The sequence below is a fragment of the Lytechinus variegatus genome, chromosome 10 (assembly GCF_018143015.1).
Source record: "Lytechinus variegatus isolate NC3 chromosome 10, Lvar_3.0, whole genome shotgun sequence".
NCBI lineage: Eukaryota > Metazoa > Echinodermata > Echinoidea > Temnopleuroida > Toxopneustidae > Lytechinus > Lytechinus variegatus.
In genome coordinates, this window is record NC_054749.1 from 2671946 (window position 1) to 2688144 (window position 16199).

General features: G+C 35.3%; 1 protein-coding gene across 1 annotated transcript in view; it reads left to right on the forward strand.

Annotated features, from left to right (window-relative positions):
- The window catches only part of LOC121422569, a 134221-nt gene that overhangs the window by 111237 nt on the left and 6785 nt on the right, over positions 1–16199 (forward strand). The window contains exons 81-94 of the mRNA XM_041617715.1: positions 880–990; positions 1573–1674; positions 1738–1854; positions 2680–2793; positions 4465–4578; positions 5674–5787; positions 7857–7979; positions 8876–8995; positions 11291–11407; positions 12399–12586; positions 13354–13528; positions 14977–15102; positions 15605–15718; positions 16042–16158. Coding sequence (XP_041473649.1) covers positions 880–990; positions 1573–1674; positions 1738–1854; positions 2680–2793; positions 4465–4578; positions 5674–5787; positions 7857–7979; positions 8876–8995; positions 11291–11407; positions 12399–12586; positions 13354–13528; positions 14977–15102; positions 15605–15718; positions 16042–16158 — 1752 coding nt within the window. The remainder of the gene's footprint in view (positions 1–879; positions 991–1572; positions 1675–1737; positions 1855–2679; positions 2794–4464; positions 4579–5673; positions 5788–7856; positions 7980–8875; positions 8996–11290; positions 11408–12398; positions 12587–13353; positions 13529–14976; positions 15103–15604; positions 15719–16041; positions 16159–16199) is intronic.

Here is a 16199-nt window from a genome sequence, read left to right on the forward strand (position 1 = left end):
AGCTAGAATTAGAAGTTTTACTTCACTCCATTGTGTTTTATACCATTGACTGATTTCTGAATATATCATTTAACATATGAGGAGTTAATGGATGTTGCAATAAACTTTCAATCAACTTATTAGTTCCAAAATTAATCATACGTTGTGTAATCCACAAAAGGCTTGCAAAAGATTTCTTTGTTGCTTCATGCAAAAGAAAGTGTACCCTGGGGCCCGTTGCATAAAATTTTTTACCTGAGAAAACTCAGATTGTTTGATTCTTGGATGCAAATAAGCTTTAGGCAACTATTCTTTATTAGTGCTAATGGCACCTATTCTGTTGTTTAGTTTTTATAAAATGGACTATGATATCTGAATTAAGTAATGAAATAGATGTACTGTAGATTACTTATAGACAAGCATATAGCTTCTGGTTACCTCCAGTTTTGTGTATTTTGAATTAAATATGACTGCTATTAAAAAGATTTTATGTATGGCTTGTAGGAAAATATTGTATTGCGAGTCTATGTAATAAAAAAGACATAAACTTCTTTCTATCCACAGGCGGTAACAGAATAGGACAAAATATGGCGTTATACGTGGGTTTGTGTACAATGTTTTTTAAAAGACAATTGTGAACCACCTAATGAAATGATCTAGATGAAATTTATGGATTAAAAGAAAATGTCTTTTGGTTGCATTGAAATTCAATGTAATCAAACCTACTGGAACATGCACACATTTAAAACACTGTTTATTGTGATGTCTTCCAAACCATAATGTGTGCATTCAATTGCAACTTTACACCTACACTTGAAGAGTAATTCATTGGCATGACCAGAATGCAACTTTAAGGTCAATGACATGAGGTTAGATCTTGTTATCTTTTTTTTTTTTTAGTTTCACCTTGTCAGAACAATCCCTGCCAGAATGGAGGAACATGCACCAATAACGGATTATCCTTCTTCTGCAGTTGTCGAATGGGGTTTACTGGCACAACATGCCAAACATGTGAGTCTTACAGCTTGCTAATTCCCATCTTGTTTCTATTATAGCTTGTGTATAGAGCATTTCAGACTAAATTCCTACTTTTGCCTTTTAGATTTGGCCATAAAAATCACTAATTCATGCCCAAGGTGCCCATTTTAAATGGATTTTTTTAAAAAGCTTTTTATCAAAATCATCAACATTGTAAATGGTATCCCTTATATAAATCTTAACAATTTACATGTCAAATTTCAAGACGATAGTGAACCATCAAAATATTTTGTTCCGCATTTCATATGCAAATTTATTGAAATTCATTAAACAATTGTAAAAACAATTTTTTCCTTAATATTTCTCTCATTAGAAAACTGAAATTAGCATTTATGCTCTGATATTATCTATGAAATGTAATGATTCCAAAACTTCAATAGTTCATATAGAATGGAGAACAATTTACAATATTGTGCCCGCAGGATTGCATGAGTTAACTTGACAATAGCTGTTGAGATATCAAGAAAAATGTACACTAGTAAAACGAAAATGGCAATATTCATGCTTTCCACAATTGCTTTATATGTTGTACCATTGCTTTAATTTTTATTTCAGCTGTTCCTTGCAACTCAAACCCTTGTTTGAATGGAGGTTCCTGCCAGGTATTCACCAATGCCTATGTCTGTAATTGTCTACCTGGCTTTGCTGGAACCAGATGCAATATTCATGCTTTCCACAATTGCTTTATATGTCGTACCATTGCTTTAATTTTTATTTCAGCTGTTCCTTGCAACTCAAACCCTTGCTTGAATGGAGGTTCCTGCCAGGTATTCACCAATGCCTATGTCTGTAATTGTCTACCTGGCTTTGCTGGAACCAGATGCGAGCAGAGTAACGGTGAGAATAAAATATTTCTTTCATTTTATATTCAAAACGCTGACTGACGACAATAACATGATTTTGAAATGTTCCCTTTATTATATCTAACTCTCTCAGGGCGGCAGTTCCAGGCCTGTACCTATGTGGCTTTTTAACTCCCCTGGTGGCTGGGGCACTCTTCCTGGCTGCCTTGGTTGCCAACTGCCAACAAAGTTGAATACAAGTGATATCTGAAAAGCCGTATTATGCAGCCTTGGTTGTTATGTCCATATATTTTGTATTTCATTCTTTCTGCTTTGAATCTTTGCAGCTGCCTTAATCCTTTGAATGCTTTGGTGCAATTTTATTATTGCTCCCTCTTTAAAATGTCTTATGTCCATGCAACTATGAAGACAATATATTACCATTATGATATAAAATTGTGTGGTAATTACTTTTGTTATATTATTCAAATAAATATAATTTTCATCAATTTATAAAGTAAAATTGAATTGTTCAGGTGTGAACTATTTTTTTACTCTTCCGGCTTTGCAAAGGTACTGTCTCGTTTTGGTAAGTAAGAGGCAATGATATGTAACAATTACAGATTGGAGTGAAGTAGAACAATTCAATTCAAACATTTATGTTTCTTTGGTATCATGTTAAGCAAAAACTAAAAAGCACATTTCAAGGGTAAATATCACACAACTTTGTGTAGAATATACCAAGATTTTGATACTAACAAACACGAATGTTCTTCTAAGATAGGTAAATCTGTTGTAGAGTACAAATCGACTTCGACTAGATATCCCTAAAAGCTATTTTAAAATTTACATTATTTTGGTGTCCCCTTTGTTCTTTTAGTATCACCATGTCAGTCTAACCCTTGTTTCAATGGTGGAACCTGTAATGTAGAAGGCAACATCTATAGGTGTTCTTGCATTGATGGTTTTACTGGACTTCGCTGTCAGACACCTCGTAAGTGCAAATCTCTCCATACATATTTTCATACATGTCAAATAGTTCTTTTTGTTAGTTCAAAAGGCTTTTTATCATCTTGTTGTCAATACATCATTTTATATCTTATATCAATTTTATAATGATAATGATAATAAAGTCTTATTTATCATTATGATAATGATGTCGTATTTACCCAGGGTTAAACACTTTAGTTCTTATGAAGTGTTGTACCAGCAGGCCCTACTTATAATGATCTAACTCTATTTAAGATAAATAACACTCAAAGAATACAATTCAACATGAATTTACATTCCTATCCCGCACTGGTAACATATTTAAAAGGTGTAAATTTGCATCTCTCTGGTCTTGGGGCACATTTGAAGGTGCATTCTAGCACCTTCACTCAGACAGAAAAGTTCAAAGCTGTACCTGTAAAAGTTGCTCCTTGTGTTCCTTTTCTAAATATACTGAGTGTATTTTTTCTTCTAATAGCATATGAGTTTTTCCAAAGAATTTTCTTTCTATCATGTTTTTTTTTAAATGGAAAATGACAATTCATTTTTTGTCTCACCTGCGAAGCAAAGTGAGACTATAGGTGCCGCTTTTCCGACGACGGCGGCGGCGGCGTCAACATGAAATCTTAACCTGAGGTTAAATTTTTTGAAATGACGTCATAACTTAGAAAGTGTTTGGACCTAGTTAATAAAACTTGGCCATAAGGTTAATCAAGTATTACTGAACATCCTATTAGAGTTTCATGTCACATGACCAAGGTCAAGAGTCATTTAGGGTCAATGAACTTAGACCATGTTGGAGGAATCAACATCGAAATCTTAATCTGAGGTTAAGTTTTTGAAATGTCATCATAACTTAGAAAATATATGGACCTAGTTCATGAAACTTGGACATAAGGTTAATCAAGTATCACTAAACATCCTACATGAGTTTCACGTCACATGACCAAGGTCAAAGGTCATTTAGGGTCAATGAACTTTCGCCAAATTGGGGATATCTGTTGAATTCCCATCATAACTTTGAAAGTTTATGGATCTGATTCATGAAACTTAGACACAATAGTAATCAAGCATCACTGAAAATTTTGTGCAAGTTTCAGGTCTCATGATTAAGGTCAAAGGTCATTTAGGGTCAATGAACTTTGGCCGAATCGGGGTATCTTTTTAATTACCATCATAACTTTGAAAGTTTATTGGTCTAGTTCATTAAACTTGGACATTAGAGTAATCAAGTATCACTGAACATCCTGTGCGCGTTTCAGGTCACATGACCAAGGTCAAAGGTCAATGAACTTTGGCCGAATCGGGGTATCTGTTGAATTACCATCATAACTTTGAAAGTTTATGGATCTGATTCATGAAACTTGTACATAAGAGTAATCAAGTATCACTGAACATCCTGTTCGAGTTTCAGGTCACATGATCAAGGTCAAAGGTCATGTAAGGTCAATGAACTTTGGCCATGTTGGGGTTTTTTGTTGAATAACCATCATATCTCTGTAAGTTTATTGGTCTAGTTCATAAAAAGTGGACATAAGAGTAACCATGTATCACTGAACATCTTGTGCGAGTTAGAGTAGTATTCAAAGTCAGCACTGCTGCTATATTGAACCGTGTGATATAGGTGAGACGGCCAGAGGCATTCCACTTGTTTTTCTTTATTCTTCCCCTTCAGCATTACCTTGTTTTTCCAATCCATGTTTGTTTGGTGGAAGCTGCAGCAACACTGGAAGCACATTCTTCTGTGCGTGTTTAGCTGGTTACTCTGGAAACAGATGCCAGACTCCACGTAAGTATTCCTTTCCTTGAATTCAATGTGGTTCTAATAAAATGTCAATTTTAAGTAGTGCTCTAATGGTGTTCAAATATTCCCACTTAGATCTCATATTACTCGCCAGCCCTGTGTAGCATTACCTAAAATCTTAAACTGCCTGGCCTGGCTCCTAAACCATAATGCTACATTCTGAGCATTTTAGTGTTATGATAATCATAGGCCTACTTCAATGATAACATACCAATTCACTTCAAATATGCAAGTAGGAAAAAAAGTACCTTTCCATTCAGAGTTTACAAACTGAAATTATCAGCTAATTTGTTTTCTGTTTTATATTGATGGTTGTCTCTAAAGGGGTATTTCAAGACAACCTATGTTTAAACACACTTATTGAGAGACCACTCATGATTTTATTTTTTCAATTTGATTGCTATAAAGTCTTGCTTATTCCTCTATCAAAGAAACTTTGTTTACTAAAATTTCAAAACTTCAAAAGCACTGAATGGTCAAGTCCCAAAATGTGTTAAATATTTTAAGTTCTTGAATCTGACATCTTGAAATTAATGGTCATAATTTCCTAGTAAACAAAGACAAATTTATGCTGCATATATCCTAACATAAAATTATTTTAACTCTTGGAGATCAATTGCCACTCTTAAAATAGGGAAAACATTATCTCTGGAGAATTATATGACAGATGACACATACCATATTCAACATAATTATACACCCCAAAACAACCAGATTAAATCATACTATGAAATCTTTATTTATCAAAGTCATACCAATTTTCATTGAATCACGATCAGAGTTATTAAATGCTGTATCAATCATTGTAAATTGTATGCAATTCAGCTGTAAGGCTGCTATGTACAATATTTTTTTACCAAAATGAATGAATAAATAAAAAGATAGAAATTTCAAATCAAAATTAAAAAAAAAATTATTCATTAAGAACATCACAGCAGCTAGAAGCTGTTGGAGTGCAATAGAATACTACATATTCATATTGCATTTTGGTATAATATTGTCATTATTTATATTATTATTAGTATTAATATTATAATTATTATTACTTCTATTATTCTTGTTATTATTATCACATTCCAGCATCACCTTGCTCATCTAGCCCCTGTTTCAATGGTGGAGTGTGCTCCTCATCTGGGGGGATATTCACCTGCTCGTGCCCATCAGCATATACCGGTACCAGATGTGAGATATTGGGTAAGGAAAACGCAAAAGAGGACATGTGCACCACACATTTAGGGATGGCCTTAACCCTAAAAAGATTGGGGGGGGGCTGATTCAGCCCCCCCTCGACATTTTTTGCGATAAATCTGCAGCGCAAAATTTTTTGACCGTCACTTGCTGACTTTTTACTTTCTTTGAGACCAAAATTGTGACCCCTGGGTATGCGGTTCCAAAATTACGCAACATTTTGTAAGTGCATGCAGACCCAAAATTACTCAAAAACGTGAATTTGTGTACAAATCCAATGCAAATAGTGTTCTTAGCCAAAATTCATAAATGTATCATTATTTTTCCTTTTACTGCTTAAAATCAATTAATTTTATCTTGTTTATGATCTAAATAATGTCTCCGACAATTTCCATTGAAAAAACAATAAAAAACAAAAAGTTGAAAAACAAAGAAATACATAAGAAATTTAGAAAACAATAGAATATATAAGAAAATAAATGTGATTTTGAAATTTTTTTAAAATCAATTTGATCAGATGCCTATCTAGAGTATGTGAAACAAAAATTAGCATTTCAGGGGCATTATTTTATTAATTAGAGCAAACTTATGATTTTACGCATAAATTAGCATATTTAATGAGACATGAGATTTTTTGCTGAATTTCATGTTATAGTTTTGTAGATAATGCCATGGGTAATGCATGTGCCAATTTTTGTCGCGATCGCGCGATCGACGGCCGAGATCATAAGGGGGGGCTGAATCAGCCCCCCCCAGTCTTCTGAGGCGTCGAAATAGCCCAGTCTATTTAGGGTTAAGTGGAATGCGTAGAAATGTTGCTCTCAGCGAGTAACAATATTTCTACTCATCCAACAAAAATTGGTCATCCAATATTATTATCATTTAGATTCCCCAAAAAGCTAAACATAAATTGATAAAGCAAAAAAATTGTTTTTACTCACCATTTTATGTCAATCCTGTAACAATAGATTCTTGCACACAATCATTTATTAACACATAGCGTTGCATCGTGTGCATAATGATGAAAAGCGCAACTAATATGCAATGCAATTTCATTTTGACGTAACAATAGCTTCATGTGCATAATCATTTATGAACCAATGATAATCTTGTGGGTGGGGCAAAATTTCCATTTCATCCAATATGGAAAATATTCGATAGTTTTCATAGGAATAAACATTAAAAATCAGTTTTAATATTTTTTCTCTCTGAAACAACCTCGCAAGATGTCAAAAAATATCTGCACCTCTAAAACCCTACATGTAAATAATAATTTATAATATTGTAGTTTGAGGGTCTTTTTTACCTTGATAATTAAGCCAGTGTACAGTGTGTCCCAGAAAAAAGGAAACCGGGATTCCCACATGTTTTTCTTCAAAGAAAATTTAATTTTTATATTTCATTTATGTCATCATACAATTCAATTTTTCCTCAACATTTCAATACATAATATGTGACAAACACTTAATGCATTAATGAGCAAGACAAGTTTGAAATTTCAATGTCAAATGCAGCTTGCACAGAGAAATTGGACAAGATTGGTTTGTAATACGACAACAAGATTATTTGACGATGGACTCATTAGCATTTCTTTTGTATTCTTTTTTAAATTTCATTCACTGATCCCTGATATGAGAGTCGATTCAGATGTTTTTTCTGTGCAAATCGTTTCTGATATGCCTCAATATTTATTGTTTTTTTGCCATGCATGAATGATTTCCTAAGCTGTTGGTCTTAAATGAAAGATGAGATTGCATTCTCACCATAACTATCAAATTCAGAGTAAAAAAATGTTTAATAATTTTGGAATCTATTCCTGAAAATGGGTTTCCTTTTTTGTGGGATGCACTGTATACTGACATACATAATATGTTGGCTAAAACAGGGTGTTTCATAAAGCTGTTCATAAGATACGAATGACTTTATGCACGACTGGTATCCCTTTCTCATGCCAAGTGATATATCCCTGTGTAGATTAAGTTAGGACTAAGATCATGTTCCAGTTGTGCGTAACTTTATGAACAGCTTTTTATATTTTGAACTTGAATCATTTTGATCCCATCTTGATTCCAAAGTCGCTACCAGCCCTTGTCAGTCAAATCCTTGCGCAAATGGAGGTACATGTGTACAACAACCAACTGGTGGTTTCATATGTTTATGCCGACCTGGATTCGGAGGCACCAGATGCACAACAGTGGGTAAGCATCTTTATCTTATACTGCCTGTTAACCCATTACCTACTGGAACCGAGTGGTCTCTGTACGAAGCCTATGGGAATTAAAGAATCCAGTAGAGAACACATTGTTAAATATGAATTATATTTATCTGATTAATTAAAGTCATCACCCTGACTTGTTATATAGGGTGAGTTCAAGTCTGGTGTTGGCCTTGGTGTTGGTGTTGAAATTTGGATTGCTTCCCCTAGCTCCAAAACTTATTCAGAGTTTGTAAAACTGACATAGATCACATTATTGACATCTCAACTAGTGAGTGACTTTTCGGGACCATCTTCCTTTTGTGTTTGGTGTAATAATCGTGTAAAAATTGACCAAACACCAACACCAAAAAGTCAACACTGAACTTGAAATCACCCATAGATTCTACAATGATATATCAAAGACATAAAAAGTGCAATAGGAACAGGCCACTTTGAGGTATATGGTAATCTTACCTTTTTTAATAGTAAACCTGCTCTCCCAAATTGAACACTGGTTGCAGATACATTGATGAATAGTTCTTTTTATAAATGGTTTAGTTCAGGTAATTTCATTTTATTTTCACACGAAAATGTAGGATAAGAATCAAATTTTATGCAGTAAAGAATAGTTGTATATACTAGAAACATGAACAATATGTGGGAGTTCAACAGAAGTCAACTGGGCTGTCAAGGGTCAGTCCAGAATAACAGTAAAGTGCTTGGAATACACAAACAAAATGCTGTACAATATTACCCTAGGAGCTATCACATCACAACACAAATGACTTACATCATACAAAAAACATTCAGCAAGACTGACTTCAATAATATATCCTTTAGAGATATTAATCCTTTTTAATAGTATAAAACTATGTTTTTTTAAAAATATTTTTCCAGTTCCATCTCCATGTCAGCCTACAAACCCTTGTCTCAATGGAGGTACCTGTACATCTATTGGTAACGTGTTTTCTTGCACATGTCTGCCTACATATACTGGATCTACCTGCCAGACACCAAGTAAGCTATGTCGATAATTTATTGATGATTATGAAGATAATTGTAAATTTACATTTTGCAATTTCTATATTGATATACTCAATTGTGTATTGCCGTACATGGCAAGTGAAACATGAAATGACAGTTAATAAGATAGAAATGCATGTGAAATTAATACATAGCTTAAGGAAAGTAAGAGAAGCCTATTATCTCTCCAATTCATTACAACCATAGTGACTTTTAACTATAATTTCAAATAATATATTCCTTGAAAATTGCTAAATTGTTACTATTTGGTTGTGAATAAATCACCAAAATGAATAGTAAAGAGATAAATTACCATGGCATTTTTTTAGACTTGAAAATATTGATTAAAAAAATTATCATGTATACGATTTTCATTTTGGATTACCGGTAAATATGTTCTTCATGAAAGCTAATCCTTGATATAAATTACTGAATATCTGTCTTGATGGTGCAATATGTACCTATTGGAGCATTTTGGCCCAGTGGATTAGTCTCCTGACCTTGAAAGAGAGGGTCATGGTGTATATTTCCTTCAGCAAGAAATGCATTCACATTGTGGAGCATTGTGGCCCAGTGGATTAGTCTTCGGACTTTGAAACAGAGGGTCGTGGGTTCATATCCCAGCCATGGTGTAATTTCCTTCAGCAAGAAACTGATTCACAATGTGCTACACTCAACCCAGGTGAGGTAAATGGGTACCGGTAGGAAGTAATTCCTTAAAAAGCTGTGTGGGCTATGAACGCCTAGCTTAGCCAGGTAATATTGGAGTGCCTCGAGCACCTAACAAGGTGATATGTGCAGAATATAAATACCCTATATTATTATTATTATTGTGCTACACTCATCCCAAGTGAAGAAAATGGGTTCCTAGTAGGAATGTATTCCTTGAAATGTCTGGGTGCCTTAAATGGCTAGCGACGTCAATGTCAGGGTTAGGGCTGGGACTAAAACCCGGGTACCCGGGTCCCGCCCGGAAGCCTCGGGTACCCGGGTAGAAAAATCAATACCCGATACCCGAAAATTGCTCACCAGTATAACGTACATTTGATTTGTATTGCGTAGTGTAAGACATGATTGTAAACTCATCACAAAAGTACACAAGTCTCATTTTGAATCTCACCAATTACCCTCGAAATATCCATAAATATACTAGTTTTTCAAGTGATCTGATGATGATGTGACTGAGATCGTTCAATCGTCGCCATGTTTCTTTTGCAGCGCAGTGACGTCATCCAGCCACTGCGACGCAAACCAATTCATGAATGAAAATATAGTAAGCATGCGCATTGCAAGCCCAGCCCCACGCAGTATTCCGTCAAAACAAGTCTGCAATACTCTGTCACCTCGTACCAAAATCGACCTAGAATTCCACTTTCCTTTATTTCATATGATTTATGAAAGGTATTCTCAGAGGATCTGTTTTCTCACCGATACCACGCAGGTAAGCAAATTTTATTACTTCTTGCTTTTCCGTCAAAATCTTACGAAGTAGCGTCGATGTTGCATCGTGTTTGTGAGTTTGTAGAATCTATCGCTACGTGAACAAAGTCAACTGATTTCCGGGTTTCGGAGCATACGAGGCGCCAGCCAATCACGTTCTTGATACCATTTTCAGTTCATCATAAACCGAAAATGGTAACACGATCGTGATTGGCTGGCGCATTTGACGCTCCGAAACCCGGAAATCAATTGACTTTGTTCACGTAGCGATAGATTCTACAAACTCACAAACACGATGTAATAGGGTAATATCGACGCTACTTCGTACGATTTTGACGGAAAAGCAAGAAGTAATAAATATTTGCTTACCTGTGCGGTATCGGTGAGAAAACAGATCCTCTGAGAATACCTTTTATAATTCATATAAAATATAGAAAAGTGGAATTGTAGGTCGATTTTGGTACGAGGTGACAGAGTATTGCAGACTTGTTTCGATGGAATACTGCGTGGCGCACGGGAGGCTTGCAATGCGCATGCTTACTATATTTTCATTCATAAATTGGCCTGCATCGCATTGGCTTGATGACGTCACCAATGGGTTTTTCCACCAGTCATATTTCGAGCAACATGATTTTCGGGTACCCGGGTACCCGCCCGAAAATTACCACGGGTACCCGAAGAGAAAAAAACCCGAAAGTCCCAGGCCTAGTCATGGTAATATAATGATATGCCAAGTCCTTTTGGAAGCACATAGAGACGTTGCATGGTACTTGATATGCACCATACAAGATTTTAATACTATCATTATTAATATATAATGTCTATGTTGTATTTATCTTGTTTTATCAGCTGCTACAGATTGTACTTTCGTATGCGCTAACGGAGGGGTGTGTGTGTTGGATGTTCTTCATCGTGTTAATGTCTGTCAATGTCCCCAGGAATTCAACGGAAACCAGTGCCTCTCCAGTAAGTTTTCCAGTTCGGTTGACCACGGGAGCATTTCCTGAATTCATACTTCCCAATTATTCCTATGAAATGGGAGCATTCCTATGAAGGGGGGGGGGGGGTGATGAAATTGTCATTTTGCCCCTTGTGTTCCTATTTTTGTATTTAAAAAATGTCTGTAGTATTGGATAGAAAATTTAAGAATGTTAATATTTCAGAAATTTCTTAATATGCTTCCATTTCTTGTCTGTCAGGTTGGCAGGTATGAGGATTCTCTCGCCAGTGATTTTCATTTAACAATATTGCTCGTAGCCAATCACATGCAGGCATTTGATTTCGTTAAAGGAGTTTCACTCTGACGATAACTTGTTTTGATATAAAGTAGCAGCAAAAAGGGAGAAAAATATTGATAAAAGTGTAGTGGAATTTCCAGGAAATCTGTCAGAGAATGATAAAGCTCTGATTTTTCTTGATTTTGTGACGCCCAAGGAAAGCAGCTCCTCCATGGGTCGCATATAGTGTAAGTTCCTCAAATCTCATTTTTTTCATACAATTTGAAAGTGATTTTATTTGTGCAGGGGATATATCATCAGACATATAATTTCCTGACATGATTTTGTCTTTGTTTCTTACTTCATAAGAATCTTTTATCCTCAATTTATTAAGACTCAAGCAGTTCTTAAAATAATGTAAGGATAGAGAAAATGGGGATCTTGTGCACAAAGAATGTGATTTCTTTAAAGAGGTTCCTATGTCATTCCTAAATCAAGAAAACAAGCCGGTTTCAACTCTTTTCAATCTTTAGCCCTCCATCTTTGGAACAAACTCCCTCGATCTCTCTGAAACCTCTCTTGACCTCTTAAAAACATTTCAAAACACACTTATATAACCATTAACCTTGTCTTATGCCATCAACAGCGCTTTGTATCCTCTGGAAAAAGCGCTATCTAATTCCAATTATTATTATTTTTTAATGGAATTGGCCATATTATTTGGTTTCGTATTTTGCTAGGAACGACATGTTCCAGGAACTATACTTTGGCCCAGGGACAGCAGGTGGCGGTGTCAAGCCCTAATTATCCCAACCCCTATCCTAACTCAGTTCGATGTGAGATCTACTTCCAAGCCTCAGATCCAAACAGGCGCCTACGTGTGACTGTCAATGAGTTTGATACCGAGTGTGAGCATGACTATGTTACGGTGAGCATTTGTTTTTACAGTTGGTTTATTTTTGCGTAAATGGAATGTGCAATCATATGGACCTATAAACGATCGATATAAAAATACACCAAAATGTGAAAGAAAACTGTTTAAAGTGTTAGTCAGGAAGAGTACAATTGAATAACATTAGCTAAAATATATTTTAACCAAGGTATAAGAAAACAGATGGTTGGAAAGCCCATCACCAGCCACACAAATACCTTTCAACTGGCCTTACTTGTGAACCAAATAGAAAGAGAAAAGAATGGAGAAGAATACAAAAAGGGATGAAGAAAAAACATTATGTATGATTTACATTGTGTTGCTTGTAGTATATTCAGACTAGAGGAGGTTGATAATAAAAAACATCTAGCTGCCTGGAAGAGCCAAGTTGCCTTTTATCTATTTAAGTAGGCATCTTATTTTAAATTTTACTTGCATTTCAGAGAGAACATTAATATGTTCATCTGAATACTGTTATTGAAATGTAGAACAGTTTCACGTCCGATCTGGAATGATTCTTCAGACCGTCTGAACTGGTGGGAAATTGCTGTTGCAACTTGGTGCTGATGCACAATAGATTTCATTGTCTTTGAAATATCAAGGAATATTCTGGTTTCTGTTCTCTATTTAAATAACAGTGAGTCCAGATGAACAGATTTATTTTCTCTTTGTGTCTTTCTTCCCGGATGAATCAGTTTTACTGGCAGTCTAAACAACAGTATTTGTAGTATTGAAATGTATCGACGACTAAATCTTGATTGCAGGCTGGAAATGGTGGAAATCTGAATGATCAGACCTCCATTCTGATGAGACTGTCTGGCGATGAACAGGTCCCGCCTTTTGTCATCGACAGCAACCAAGGATGGCTCCTGTTTGAAAGTGATCTATGGGTCACCAATCCAGGATTCGCACTCACGGTCCAAGATGTGGATACCACAGGTATCTTTAGCTTCTTGTATCACCAATACATTCATATTACTCTATCAAACTCACTGGCCCATATTCTGAAGTCAGGTTTAACTTAGACCATGGTCCAACTCTGCTAACATTATGGGAAGCCACAAGTGTCAAAATTTTTATTAAGTTGTATGTTTCTTATGTTTACTGTGCTCTTTCCTGATTCATCGATGGTGAAGACAATCATCTATTTATACTTCCTATACAATCATTAATGATTGAGAGCCAAATGAGGTGAAATATGATATCTCTACCATTAGTAATTTATGTAATTGGCTATCCATACTTAAACCACAACTTTAAACCTTAGTTTAAGATCAATGTGACCTCAGAGTATGGGCCAATATCTTTGACTTCCTCGAACCCTATGGTTATCAATCCTCAGTCTTCATGTTTTGTGTCTTTTCCTGCTCGTTTTCATGTAAATTCCTTCATATAAATTCCTTTTCCTTTATATCAGTTAACCCACTTTTGATATCAAAGTCCCCCTTCCAATTTTTGAATTTTTTTGTTGAATTCAATGCAGAACGCTATTTTGGATGAATTTGAAGAGTAAATAACAGGGCACAGAAAAAAGATCTTTACAAACTTGGGGTAAACTATGTATCATTTTCTGCACCCCTTATGAGAAATGCTGATATTATCACATAATTGTAGCTTATATTGGAGAGGACAATTATCAAGCCCTAATTGACATAACCAGTTGCCCAGTATTGGCTGCATGTGCGTGCATAGGCTGAATGTATAGTAAGATCAGTTGATTTTGTGATGTTTCTGGAGATGGATGTCTTGGTTAAATTTGAAATAATTACACTGAAGCTGCAGTGTTCATCTCTAAGGTGAGATAAATGTAAAAAAAAGTGTCATTTTGAAAAACTAATTGCTCTTGCAATAAGCTGGAATGAAGTGGAAAAGGACGAGGCCAAAAAATCATGATGTATGCTAGGTAATCCTGGGAGGTGTTTCACAAAGATTTAAGTATGACTTAGGTTGCACTTAAATGCTGACACGTACATGATATGCAATGGGCAATCTTATTGATCAATATGCAGTACGGTGCGCGTCCTCTTGGCATGATCTGACCAATGCTGTCACGCCTTTTATACTGCGCGCTACTTGACATGAAAGTGCTACTCTAGACTATACTTAAATCTTTGTGAAACACCCCCCAGGCTGCTGATCATAATAATAATAATAATATGAATTTATAAAGCGCTTTATACGGACGTTTCAAATCGCTAAGAAAGAAGAAAAGAAAGAAGAATATAAGTACAAGATATTTCAGATATGTCATATATTGTGTTGTGTGAATTGATGACTTTGACCCTTTTTATTTGCATGAGAAACATGCAAATGTGATGAAAAAATAGAAATAAAAATAAAAGTGACTTCAAACTTCGTAAAATGACGCTTGAAATGTGTTTATACAGAATTCATGGCTGATTGTCCACCTGACTTCTGCCGAAATGGCGGTACGTGTGTAGTAGTAGTTGATCAACCCCAGGTCCTCGGATGCCTGTGCCTGGATGGCTTCACTGGAGATAACTGCATTGATGGTAAGCTGGTATCTTCAGCTGCTGTGGGCTCGGGGGGGAGGGGCTAAGAGCAGTGGTGTATCTGGAAAACCTTATCAGGAAGGGCACACATTTTCTGACAATTAAAAAAAAGTAAAAATGGTAACCACTATTTTCTGAAGTACACAACGCTGATTATGACCAGATCATGATGGCAGTGATGATGATAATAGCATTTATAGTGTCCTTTTTATTGCTTTATTGAGCTTGCTTATTGAGTTCCACAAGATCGAGATTAATGATAAACATAAAAAGTTTATTTTGATGTTGATTGTGAAGACAATGATAGAATTGATGTTGATTATAATGGTCATAATAATGCTTGCAATGATGATTTTACTGATGATACAAATAATGACATGAAAAGTATGATTGGTTTGGTCTTTCCGGGAAATGTAATTCAATGCTGGACATAATCAAGCATTACAAACATACAGTATTGTTGATTCCTTGATATGTACTTGTGTTATCATATTACTTTTAGATACGAACGAGTGTGCCAGCAATCCCTGTTTCAATGGAGGAAGATGTAATGACCTTCTTAATGCATACTCATGCACATGTATTTCAGGCACATCTGGCCCAAGATGCCAATCAAGTAAGTTAATGTCCCATGTGGCATGGTGTATGATGAAAAAAATATTAAAAATAATGCTTACCCAATTTATGATTACATACTTACATAGTCATGGAACCTTATAGAGGCATAAAGAATCAATCTCTTCGTATTTGTAAATTCTCATTTTAAATCAATTTTTTTGGAAAATCATTACTTAATAAATCAGTAAATCAACAATAATTTGAATAAGGAATGAATAAGAAACCAACTTGACAACAATTATGTCATGTTTACAGACAATATCAGTACTTGTTATTCCATTATACCGACCAATTAATTGAAATATCTCTATATTTGTTTAGTAACAACTCAGTGCACTAGCCTTGACTGCAGGAATGGAGGAACTTGTGTGATGTCACAGTTAGGTTTGGCAAGCTGCAATTGTGTTGCTGGCTATGAAGGAAACCTGTGTCAAACCAGTGAGTCTACCACCAAAAATTTACATTTTTTAGAATGAATG